Source organism: Metarhizium brunneum, chromosome 4, assembly GCF_013426205.1.
Source record: "Metarhizium brunneum chromosome 4, complete sequence".
Classification (NCBI taxonomy): Eukaryota; Fungi; Ascomycota; class Sordariomycetes; order Hypocreales; family Clavicipitaceae; genus Metarhizium; species Metarhizium brunneum.
The window spans coordinates 2,114,129-2,126,378 of record NC_089425.1 but is presented as its reverse complement, the minus strand read 5'-3'; the positions used below and the strand labels follow the sequence as shown (position 1 = coordinate 2,126,378).

Genomic DNA, 12,250 nt, shown 5'->3' with positions numbered 1-12,250 from the left:
TCGACACAACAAACGCCAGGTACACAAATCGTAGTAACGTTTCCTGAAAGTGAGGACTGCCGTGGTTCAAATTGCGTACGTTGATGCTCAGCCCGAACTCGTACTTCATCGAGCAGGCCAAGTACTTACACATGTAGGTATCTGTTCCTCAAGTGCCATGCCTACCAGGTGGATAGGTGAATTGGAGCATGTTGATATGTCGATGGCGTCTATTATTCCTATCAGGCGTTGTGTAAATACCAGTATATAATCTTGTCCAGTCCACTGCCAATTGCCCGTCTAGTGGGGTGGGCACCACTAGTAGATTAATTGGCTTCCAACTACACCCACTGTAGAAGGTCAACTTTCAATGTTGGCTGCCACCTACTTAAGTACTTAGTAAGTACCTACCTAGGTACCTAGGTACTCAAGTAGGTAGTACTTAAGGTGCCGGGGTACTTGAATCGCCATGCATGCAACAAATCCCCAGGGTTGACATCACTTCGCATTTGACCTCTAAAGTCCTTCCCGACCAAAGCAACCAGCCACCTGCGTTCGAAATAATGTCGATACTGGTCTGTATTTAGTCTGATATCCCTGAACGTTTCTTTGGACCAGGATGCATTTTTGTACGCTCTATTGAACACAGCCGCAACTGCCTAACTAGGACGCACGCATCCAGGAGATGAACTGTATCTAGAAATCAACGATGTCTAGCAACAAGGCTGGGGAGGGGAGCACCGGCTCACCTCTACCGATAGCTGGCGACCGACACCAGAAGTCCCCCGCCTTCCCACAGTTGCAGAACAACGAAGAAACAGACCTGTTCACTGATAATGGCGAGCAAAAAGACAGAATATTTGTCCAATTGGACAACGATGACCAACCTGCCATACCACAGCCAGTCGGGAGGGCGTCTAGTCGAATCTCCCCAGACTTTGTCCCGACTACAGCTGGTAACAATTCTGAAAGTGGAGGGGTTTTCCCCAATTTTGCGCATAAGATGCACAAATTCAACCTCTACGAGACGGCAAGCCGCTACTATGTTGTCGGCGTCGACGTCAGCGAGAAACGATATCGTATCCTCAAAATTGACCGTACTACTGAGGGTGCAGAACTCAACATGACGGATGACAAAATTTCCTACAGTCTGAAGGAAATAAACCAGCTCTTGGACACGATTGATCATGGAAACAGGGGTACAGGCGGCATTAAACTGCGTTGCACTACTTGGGGAATTATTGGATTCATCAAATTCACAGGACCGTATTACATGCTCTTCATCACCAAAAAGAGTACCGTAGCCATGGTAGGCGGTCACTATATATATCAAGTTGAGGGTACGGAGTTGATTGCTTTGACTCCCGGGAAATCGAAGGCAGATTCCCGAAACACGGAGGAGCAGAGGTTTCTCAGCATTTTGAACAACCTGGACTTGACTAAGTCTTTCTACTATAGCTATTCTTACGACATTACGAGGACACTTCAGCATAATATCATGAGAGAAAGGTCGGCTTTGGATAAGGGTGTGATGCCGTCTTCCGATGACGAACCCAATACCATGTTCATCTGGAATTCTTACCTGCTCAAACCTGCAGTAAAGGTGCTTCAAGCTGCCTATGATTGGTGTCGACCAATCATACATGGATATGTTGACCAAGCAGGTGAGCCATTGCCATCCTCTTCTCTCGTTCTATTTGTTATTGCCATGCTAACGCCATAAAGCCCTCTCCATCTATGGCCGAACTGCCCACATTACTGTCATTGCTAGGCGATCGAGATACTTTGCAGGGGCTCGGTTTCTTAAACGTGGTGCAAATGACTTAGTATGTTGTTGCCTTGACCCTTCCCAACTTCTCAAACTGACAAGATACTCAACGTTCAACATTTAGGGCTACGTCGCCAACGATGTAGAAACTGAACAGATAGTTTCCGAATCTCTCACGACATCATTCCATTCTCCTGGACCGCGGCTGTACTGTAGTCCGCAATATACTTCATATGTTCAACATCGTGGTAGTATTCCTCTCTACTGGACCCAGGACAGCACCGGAGTGACACCAAAACCACCCATCGAACTCAATCTCGTGGATCCGTTTTATGGTGCTGCCGCGTTGCACTTTGATGACTTATTCCGTCGATATGGCGCCCCAGTATATGTCGTCAACCTAATTAAATCCAAAGAACGCCAACCGAGAGAATCCAAGCTCCTAGAAGAATATACTCATTCCATCAACTACCTTAACCAATTTCTTCCTCCGGGGAAACAGATCATCCATAAGGCTTGGGACATGAGCCGCGCGTCGAAAGTTCGAGGCGGGGATGTGATTGGTAACTTGGAACTTATTGCAGACTCGGTAGTCTCCACGACGGGGTTCTTCCAGAATGGCGACGGTCAAATTAGCCCAATGTCGGCACAAAATGGAGTGGCGAGAACAAATTGTATTGATTGTCTTGACAGAACCAATGCAGCTCAGTTCGTCATTGGAAAGCGTGCATTAGGGTATCAACTTCATGCCCTAGGGATTCTGAATGATACGACTGTCAATTATGATACAGACGCAGTCAACCTTTTTACACATATGTGGCATGACCATGGCGATACGATTGCAGTCCAGTATGGTGGTTCTCAGCTCGTGAACACCATGGAAACTTACCGAAAGATAAACCAGTGGACCAGTCACTCGCGGGATATGATTGAAAGTTTTAAGCGTTACTATAACAACTCGTTTCTGGATAGCCAGCGTCAAGAAGCGTATAATTTGTTCCTGGGAAACTATGTCTTCTCACATAGCCAGCCTTTGTTGTGGGAACTGACTACAGACTACTATCTACACCATACAAAACCACGAGATTGGTCAGTGATGAAACCTTGCAATTACATCAACTGGTATACTCCGTCTCACTTGCGTGAGAGGATAATCCCAAGGCTTGCGAAACTTCCAGCCGCTGTTGCAAGCCTTCCTGTTGAAGCAGTCGATGACTATTGGCTGGAATATTACAGGCCAGCATCACTCTCCTCCTTTCCAAAAATGTTTGCCTACAAGATGAACTCTACCATAAAATACATTCCTCTGAAGTCAACTCAGGACGGCCGCTATGACCTCAGCCCTTTCCGAGTACGGGCTGAGACAGATACAGATTCTGACAAACGAAAACCGAAAAGGGAAGGTATCGACAGCCCGTTAACGTCTTCCCATATCCAGCAGTTTGAAGATGTGACTTCTTCAGTAAAATCTGGGAGAACAGCAGCACGGGGTATATCATTCCAGCGCTGGCTTCAGCCCGTACAGGAGAAGGCTACTGAGCAAGGTTCCATGTCCGAAATACATCCTGCAAATAGCGACAACGGTCAGCCAAAACGTGAGAAGATGAAGCCGAGTGCCCTTGAAAAATCCAAAGCTGCCCAGTGGACGTTCACAAAAGCGGTTCATGACTCCCTAAATCCATCAGTAAGAGAACAGGAAGCGGAAGACTATGATCGATACATACGCCACCCACAGAACCTTCCGCTTGTTGTGTCGAACGACACCCCTGCGGGTGTTGATTCGTCAGAATATAGAGAATATATCAACGGCAGTTGGCGTGAACAAGGTCTCATGGTCATTGGAATAGATGAGGAAATGGATGTCTATGGTGAACTTCTGAAAGTAGGTGAGAATCCACTTACCGTAACAGACGAAGACTCGACCAAAAAGAGATACAAAGCTTACAGGAAGTGGCTGCATGGGAAATCATTTTTCAAGCAACAGCCATTAGATTAGTAAATAACCTCCTGAATCTGATTTCGGTGTTTCAGGCACAGAGCTGTGAACAAGGGTGCTTGAAGACATGCTAGTTGATAGCATAATCATACTGCTATTGCATTAAAATGTCTTGTAGCCGGCGATCACGTAAAACTGCGGCTCTTGAAGTTCTATTTATTTCCGATGCATTGGTTTGTGCGAAGAATCGTACCAGCCCTGCCGCTTGAAGGATGCGGGACTTGGGAACCGGCATGCTCCCCTCGTGAATTGATTGAGAGGCCTCATTGTTCATGTTTAGCCAACAGACGCTAAGAATCCGCAGTATTTGCTCCACACGTTTTGTGTTGGATATCCTAGGCCAGCAATTGGTCATAATAACTATTAGAGCTTCGGCCGCGGATGTTAACACTCCAGGGTGGTCCGCACCAAACGGATCACAAATGACAGATTCGATGACGTCCAAAAGGTCCTGTAAGAAATCCTCGTAGTCAGAGGCATTGCATATTGTAGAGAATATTGTGAGACTTACTTTCAGGTGTTTAATGGAGAATATTCCGAGACAAGAAACCACTTCTGCTACATATTGCATCAAGACGTCGACTACAGATATATAATCCGCCGCATGGCGGAACCCTTCTAGTATTCCATCACGGATTATCATATCTAAAATGCGCCGTCTATTGGCGTTGTGAGAATCTCCACTGGTGGTTGCCAGCTGCAGCGCAGCCGTGTATCCTAGCCTTAGCAGAGTCACCGAGTCCTTTTCTGGTGTCGCAGTTGGAAGAAGAAGTAATGTGGGTAGGATCGTGCGCTCAAACAGCTGGTCCATTCCGGTGGTATATATCGCGGATGATGGGCACTTTGCCAGGAACGAGATAATCGCCTTAAGCCCTCCCTCTCTAACGGACATTTCGTGGCTTTCAGCCAAGTTGACCAGCGCTGGCACGAAGCGATGCCAGTATTTTCCGATATCAGGACTCTTGTATAATTGAATTTGTCAGCGACTTAAACAACAGCAGTGCAGGGCGCGACGAGATCAAAAGAGCAAAGGCCGCAAACCTCGGTCATCCTGATCGCCCAATTCAGTACCGCAGCAGCATTCTCATACTCTGCTAAATCCAACGCAGCTACAGACCCAGACGCTCTGGAATTGACTGAAGGGTCACGACCAGTTGGTGATGAAAGAATCAGTCGGACATGTTGGTTTAAAACGGGCCCGATGATAAAGTTGGTCAGTCCCTGTCCGGAAAGCTGTAGAGATAGAATTCTTTGCGCGAGACGAGCCGCAGTTTCGGTTGTCCATAAATCGCCAGGGTCTGCGTAAGCTGTGACAGCTACCAGAGTAGAAGTAGGAAGTCTTAGATTATTCAACCTATGCAGTAGCACGACTAGCGAAGCAAGCGCAGCTTCGGCTTGGATGGCTGTGTATTGTTCATCTTTTTGGATAGGTTTATTAGCCAGATATAGACGACTAGCATTGATAGACAAAAGTGGATTCCCCATCGTACTGACCTAGTGCACCTCTGTTCCATAAGACCTGCAATGCCAAAGTCTGAGTAAGGCTATCGTAGAGCAGCAAGTCAGAACTATTCATGGGGGAATTTAAGCTGTCAGGTTGGCCCATATCCAGTGGGATGCTTTCAGTGTCATGAACATCAATGTCCGCTCCCTCGGAGCTGCATCTGGCGATGGCTGGCTGTAGAACAAGGCAGGCAAAAATTTGGAGTAGCATGTCAAGACGGGTCTGGTGCCATCCATATATTAGTAAACCATTGTTTCTGGGAACAATTAGATCCTTGGGCTTTACCTCGTTACTGGAAACTTTAGGGAAGTTCTCCACTGCTCGAACTATCGTCGTCTGGGCCAAGATGCTCACATCACACGGAGCAACTGTAGCAGCCTCAAGCCTGACGCTGGGCAGTAGAACAACGGCAGCCACATTTTTAAATCCAAGGTCTCGCAATCGACCCACGTTTTCTTTGCTGAGGCATACTTGGTCCATTGTAGTTCCAGGGGGGAAAGGCGAGAAGACAGTGGCTAAGAACAGAGATGTGAGATCAGCTTTGTAGGCGGGCTGTGATGGTTGGCGGGGCGTGTGATCTGGGGTTCCCACATTGCGATTGTGGATCCACTTCTCACTTCCCATCATGCACAGCTTTCAGAAGTTTCGAAGACTTGTTATCCCTCTTCTACTACAGTCATTTCATTCAGTGCGAAATATCCTGTTGACTAACTCCTCGATGTATACCGTGTTGCCTTGGGAAAGCTATCAATGCCCAACTGTACGAAATCTACTCTTCGACGTCCGTCATCATCACGCCCAGAGAGAGAGATCTTTGGGCCGGGACATGCGTGACCCTTTCAACACAACCCGCTATTACAAAGCGCAACTGTAGGAGCACAGTCATGTTTGCTGCACCAGACGATTTTCGTGATAGTAGGCATTAGGGAACGGTCGACTTCCACTGCACATCTATGCCACTGTTCATATAATTTCTCACAGTAGTTATACCGTCACCCACTTGATATCGGGCGCCTAGTCATTAATTCTCTATCGAGGGACACCTAGCTCATCACGCTGTCGTTGAATCTCTTCGATGGCGCCCTTTGGGTCTGTCTCATGAGGATTCCGAAGTTGCCACGCTAGACATAAATCCAGAGCTTGACCTGTCCATTTCCCAGGCTTCACGCCAAGAGCCAGGGCTAAAGAGCGACCGTCAAGAAGCCTCTTCATGCCCGGAGCATCGTATACATCAAGCTCAATGATTAGACCGAGGAATTTCTGCCACCCATCCATGAAATTATCCTTCCCTATTGATATAAATCAGTGTTGGTATGTTGGGTCAATAATTAAAGCTTGTCCCACGACTCTGCTCACCTTTATCATCAAGTTCCGTCCACGCATCCTGGCTTTCCATGGCCTCTACGAGCAGAGCGCTCAGTACCTGGAGAGTCCATGGTCCTCCATGAGAGTCCCATCTACGAATGGCCATGCCCAGTGTATCTCTTGCGAGAACTGCCCCCTCCTCATTACACGTTGACGTTTTCATGCGTATGATTTCTCGTCGATTCTGGTAGCTGCCTGTTATTATGTCCACAAGTTTATTCGGTGCCTTGAACCCTTCACGGGCAGCCACAGCTGGCGGAGGTAAGACATTTGCCTTCCGAACGTTGTTGAGCGGGGGTTCTACAACCATCCAGGGGCTGAGGGAGGCCAGAATCCAGGCTGCATAGTTGGCGGCTTCACCGGGCCTAATTAGGAGTTCGCCGAGAGAGCCTGGACTACGTTTTCGCACAAGGCTATCAAGGCATTCGTAGGCAACGTGCCATCGTGAAGAGTCTGGCCTTGCTGTGGATTTTGAAGAGGAATCTGTAAAAATTGCGTCATACAAGCATAGTTGGTCAATGAACTCCAGGGCAGACCGTGGGTTATTTCCTTGGGTCTCATGTCAGTGATTTTGTTGCTTCTTCAGATATGCATATCAGACGTGGCATGGCGGATACTGTGTTCTCGCACCGAGAGCCTAGTTGAGTGCCGGTGAAGGGAGCTACAGTGAGTGAAGCCCTTTGCCTACCTTTCAACATTTTTTCGAGCTCTGTACCAACCCTTTCTCGGCTGATTTTCACTTGCAGGGCATCCAAGACCTCGGGATGTGCCATAACCTTCTTGGTCTCTTCTTCGATTGAGAACCCCAGCCGACTTGCGAAACGCACCAGCCGTAAGACGCGGAGTGGATCGTCTTTGAATGTTTCCAAGGGGCTCAGAGGCGTCCGTAAGACTTTAGCCGTCAAATCACGCATCCCACCCATGAAATCTTCTATCTGTTCAGTGTGTATGTTGTAGAAAAACGCGTTTATGGTCGCATCCCGTCTTAATGCATCTTCCTCGGCCGTGCCAAATTCAACGGTCGGATTGCGACTGTCCTCCGCGTATGTCTCTTTTCTCAGATTTACTAGATCCAAGTCGAGGCCGAAAATACGGACCATGGCAGTCTCTAGGTGCTTCGATTTGTCTGGGTTCTTTGAGACGTTGTGAAGATTGCCGATATCATCGGGTTTGATTGCGTGTATTCTTCTCCCCTTTTCTGTATTGCAGTACTCACGCATTCTTTGTGCAAAGTGAATTCCAGTCATCGCATTGATGGCAACATCTATATCATGGGATTCGATACCCAGGAGCTTGTCCCGAACCCAACCTCCAGCCCAGCGAACAACCACGGGTTGTACCGTTAGTTTAGAGTCGTTGATGGATTGAGATACATCCAAGAGGAGCCGTCGAAGTCGGTCCTCTTGCGCATTGAGCTGTATAGCAGGCCCCATTTTGGCAGGGAGGTTGTCATAGAGGAACTGGTGAAGCTTTCTCTTGCTCATCCCGGGCCAGAAGCTCGGTCGACGGCCGATGTGTAGCAGCATAAAAGGGTTCGCCCCTCTGGAGACAGGGTTTGTTTAAATGTACATGGGGCTAATATTAGCTCAGTCTGTCAGGGTAGCGGATTGTATCGACTTCTCGAATATTGCTTGCGGTGGTTGGGGCTCAAGTTTAAGAAGCTGTTGGTTGCTGGGGGTCATCTCCTTCGGTGGTGGGTCGCCTGAGCAATCAGTCATGTCTGGTCGCATTGTCTAGGGTAGCCAGATGCGTGGACGGTCCAGTTTATTTCTGTTCCCATCGTTGGGGGTGGTTCAATATTATGTTTAATTTATTTAATCACGGTCAGCTTAGCTGAGTAAGTAGGCGAGATCAACTATGTTAGGGTCTATACCGCTGACAATATACCGCTATAACTAGTATCTGGCATCGCATAAGAGGCACGCTGATACATACACACAGTTGCAACGGGTCCTGTCGCTGAAACATCATACCAGCCATACGAATTACTCTCAAGCATATTTCACAGGCCAACCACACCAGCCTCTGGAGGTAGATATTGGCGCTAACTTCGGTGGCGCACCGCAGCTTCGGTAAAAGTCAACAAGAGCTCGCGAGTTCTGACGCCAGGCATCGTCCAAATGCCATGCCAGCCAATATTACAGTAGTGGCACAAGCCATGACGTCAGGGATGGGTACTGCCTGGCCAATGCATCAAGAGTGGCCACACTACACTGTCCGCGTAGAGATAATGCCATAGGTCGAACCATATTGGAATAGGCACACCAGTCTGCGGGGTAGGGATAAAATTGACTAGATCGGCTCATCAGCTGCACAGTACTTGTCCAGAATGTGGGTATAAAACCAACACTGACAAGCTCCTGACACTTTGGATGCCACATCTTGGTCACGCAACCGAATACAAGGCAACCACACCGGAATATGCAAACGCCCAAAGCGTGAAGCAGTAATGAACCAGGAAAACCAGCATCGGGAGTCCCAATCGCAGCAAACAGATAACACCCCGGTGGTGTTGACTGAATCACCTGCTGCAGGAGACGTTAAACAAGATCGAAGGCTCAGTGATGAATGGGGTCCGTATTACCTGTTCATGCAAAATACAGACGGCCCAAGTCACAGAATAACCAAAGTCACAATATACCACTGCCCCATGTCTAAACGACAACACCGAAACCACCAGCTCTCTCGTTTCGTCAGCAACGACAGAAATGCTAAATTTGTACAGATGCCTCCAAGGTACCCCCGAGCCGATTTCAAAAACGCAAAGGCTCCATATATGCAACGCCAAATTCCCGAGACGGCCATATTGACAGAAACTATGCCGAAAAATACCACGCGAAAATCGCCGAGATGAAGCGTGGCAAATAACACGAACATAACACATAAATTCCGCAGTACAAGCCTCAAGGCTGGGACTGAAAAAAAAAAAAAAACGTCAGATTACTGAGAGCCGAAAGCAAACTCAGAGGGATGTGGAGATGTAAAACGAAGTATAAGAGATAGCTTATCCGCGGGAGATTAATCATCAAGGCCGTCTATATCAATCGCATCTGGATTTGCAGGTGAATCTTGTTGACCAGTTACCCCCGGTGGAGGCCCACTACTCGCTGCCACAAAGCCATGCATTGCCGAGGATTGCCTGACAAGTTCGGCCGTGGTACCAGCGTGTTGATCACGATGATCTGAATCCCGCTGACTCCGAGCGAGGGCCTGTGATGCAATGAAGTTGACATCGGTATTGTACTGAGCCTGGACGCTTCTCTTGATGCGCAACATCTCCTTGAATGTGTCTTCGTTGCCGTGTTGGACCTCAAATTGTTCCCACCTCGCCCAAAAGTCGGCATTTGTTCGGGGGTCGCAGAATTGTGACGCATGTCCGTAAATTGCACGCGCTCTGTCAATCTCACCTAATCGCTTCTCCATATCCGCAAACTTGAGGCACATCTCCTTAGCTTCGGTATCCGGCAATGCGGAAATGGCCCTTTCATAGATGGGCCGAGTAGACGACAACCCAAAATTAGAAGCGGATTTGGTAATGTAGAAGTTGAACATATCCGCACGGTCTTCATCACTGACCGCCCTCGTGGCTCTCTCATATATCCGCATGGCATGTCGTGCAAGACCCCGCTCCTCTTCCAAGTTTCCATACATCAAGTAAATGGTCTTGGCAAACTTCGGGGGGCAGTCTTCGACAGCTTGCTCGAAGAGATCTCGAAGCCGCTCAATACCTATCTTCCGATTCACCGCTTTCGCCAGGTACATATTCCAGAGCTCGAAGGCGACTGGGTAGCTGAATAAGTCTAAGCCCCGCTCATAAATCTTGAATGACTCCTCGTAATACTTGTGCTCTTCTAAAAGAGTTGCGTAGTTGACAACCGTCTGTGGTGTTGCGATTCGAAGTTCAAAAATGCGTTCATAGACTCGTTTTACTTCGCTCAAAGTAGAGACACTTTCTACGAGATCCACGTAGAAACCCCAAAGTTTCCAGCTCTTATGAACTCTTTGTTGCGCTGAAAGTGCCTCGTCAAAGTAGTCGACTGTAGATCGCTTAGGGGCTTGGACAGCTTTTGCCATGATTCGAACGGCTTCATCAAACTTCTCATTCCGAAGTTCCATTTCTGCCCACTCAATCCACATGTCAGCCAACTCTGCAACAGATTTGAAGGGAACCTTGACTGCTTTCTCCATGATTATGCGAGCGTTCCTTAAATCCCCCCCTTGTTCATAGAAGCGCGCATAGCTCGCCCAAAGTTTATAAAACGAGCCAACGGCTCGTTTAGGGTGGATAGAAGCAATAGCATTCGCATATGTGCGCACAGCTTCTTGTTTATTGCCCCCCCACAGAGCAACTCGTTTCTCCCACTCTGAGACAAGATTTGGGTTCTGGCGAAGTAGCACATCGTTCACTAAAAATGGTCGTCGATCCATTATATGCTCGAACCGCATCATTCGCACATCCAATTCGAAGTCTGCATCTTCATCTTCCACTCCCATGTCGGTCCGATTTGTTACGCTTTCCATAAGCGCCTTGATGATGGACTCTTCGAACTCGGTGTATGAATCGAATATTAACGCAAAGTCGCGGACTGTCATAACGGTTGTTATGCCCTGTTCGAAAGTATCTCGTGCTCGCTCGAAACTGCCTCTCCGGATCCAGTAGGTGGCTAGACCCACCCAAAGCTTGCCCCTCTGATCGGGAAAACGAGCGATTCCGCTTCTGATGATACTTTCAACGTCGATACCCGATTCATAATTCACCTCAATCTCCGAGGCATGGTCTACAAGAAGATCTACCATTTCACTCCAAAGTTCGTAGTGGCCCTTCCCAGTCTTGCTCGCGAATCGGACGTTGTTGAGGAGGTTGACATAGCTTATTGCGGCTTCGGTATATAAACCCGATTCGATTAGAAGTTCGATGAAATCCTCTGCCTCCTCCGGATGCACCTGAATATATCGCCGCCAAATTTTGACTGCAGTGTCACCTGACGCAGCATTTGAGAATGGTACATACAAGGCCCATATTCGATTATGTTGCGTGATTGGTAGCGCCCTCAACGCGCGGTCGAAAGTTCGTCTTACGAGAGTGATTGCTGGCTGTTTGACGAGGAACTGAAGATACATTTCCCATACTCGAGGCATTTTGTTGAGAAGTATAAGTGCCTTTTCAAACAAGGCGTTGACTTTATTGTATTCGGATGCGAAGATAGCGGGGTTTAACTTTGACACATGCTCGGTACGGAAGGCGAGATACTGCGATGGTTAGTTCAATGTCTTCATGATACATTTCGGACCTTACCATTTTCCAGAGCTTGTATGATCGCGGCAACTGGGCGCATGCACGAGCCATGACAAAGTTTTGTTGCGGAAGTGTGCCATGACGAGATTTAAAATCGATGTAGACTAGCCAAGGTTTAATGCTAGCTGGATCACCTGCCACGTCTTGCTCGTATATAAAATCCTCGTTTGACTTGGCCTTGGTCAGCGGAAATATCCTGCGAACAAACGTGCCAAGGGACTGGGCAGAATGTACTCACGACGATGGGGAGACGAGATGTTGACTTCATCTCAGCCGAAACAGCCATTTTGTTGCTACGCCCTCAATGTGCAGCCCTCAAAGTAGACCCTTGAGGAATGTTGA

The 12,250-nt window shown here is 48.0% G+C and overlaps 4 protein-coding genes across 4 annotated transcripts; 1 reads left to right on the top strand and 3 right to left on the bottom strand.

Moving 5' to 3' along the window:
* Window positions 1–688: 688 nt before the first annotated feature.
* Window positions 689–3,743, top strand: FIG4 (Polyphosphoinositide phosphatase; the record flags this gene model as incomplete). The annotated part of the gene is made up of 3 exons (XM_014690277.1): window positions 689–1,643; window positions 1,705–1,805; window positions 1,872–3,743. 3 exons carry the CDS (start codon window positions 689–691, stop codon window positions 3,741–3,743), a joined length of 2,928 nt encoding a protein of 975 aa, XP_014545763.1.
* A 987-nt stretch (window positions 3,744–4,730) lies between these two features.
* Window positions 4,731–5,871, bottom strand: G6M90_00g072980 (uncharacterized protein; the record flags this gene model as incomplete). The annotated part of the gene is made up of 3 exons (XM_014690278.1): window positions 4,731–5,161; window positions 5,238–5,469; window positions 5,533–5,871. 3 exons carry the CDS (start codon window positions 5,869–5,871, stop codon window positions 4,731–4,733), a joined length of 1,002 nt encoding a protein of 333 aa, XP_014545764.1.
* Window positions 5,872–6,276: 405 nt separating this feature from the next.
* CCA1 (CCA tRNA nucleotidyltransferase) lies at window positions 6,277–8,096 on the bottom strand (the record flags this gene model as incomplete). The annotated part of the gene is made up of 3 exons (XM_014690279.2): window positions 6,277–6,536; window positions 6,604–7,161; window positions 7,301–8,096. 3 exons carry the CDS (start codon window positions 8,094–8,096, stop codon window positions 6,277–6,279), a joined length of 1,614 nt encoding a protein of 537 aa, XP_014545765.2.
* A 1,534-nt stretch (window positions 8,097–9,630) lies between these two features.
* On the bottom strand, window positions 9,631–12,194 carry msp-41 (Pre-mRNA-splicing factor syf1; the record flags this gene model as incomplete). Its single annotated transcript, XM_014690280.1, has 3 exons — window positions 9,631–11,862; window positions 11,909–12,079; window positions 12,147–12,194. The coding sequence occupies 3 exons, from the start codon at window positions 12,192–12,194 to the stop codon at window positions 9,631–9,633; spliced, it is 2,451 nt and encodes an 816-aa protein (XP_014545766.1).
* Window positions 12,195–12,250: the final 56 nt, after the last annotated feature.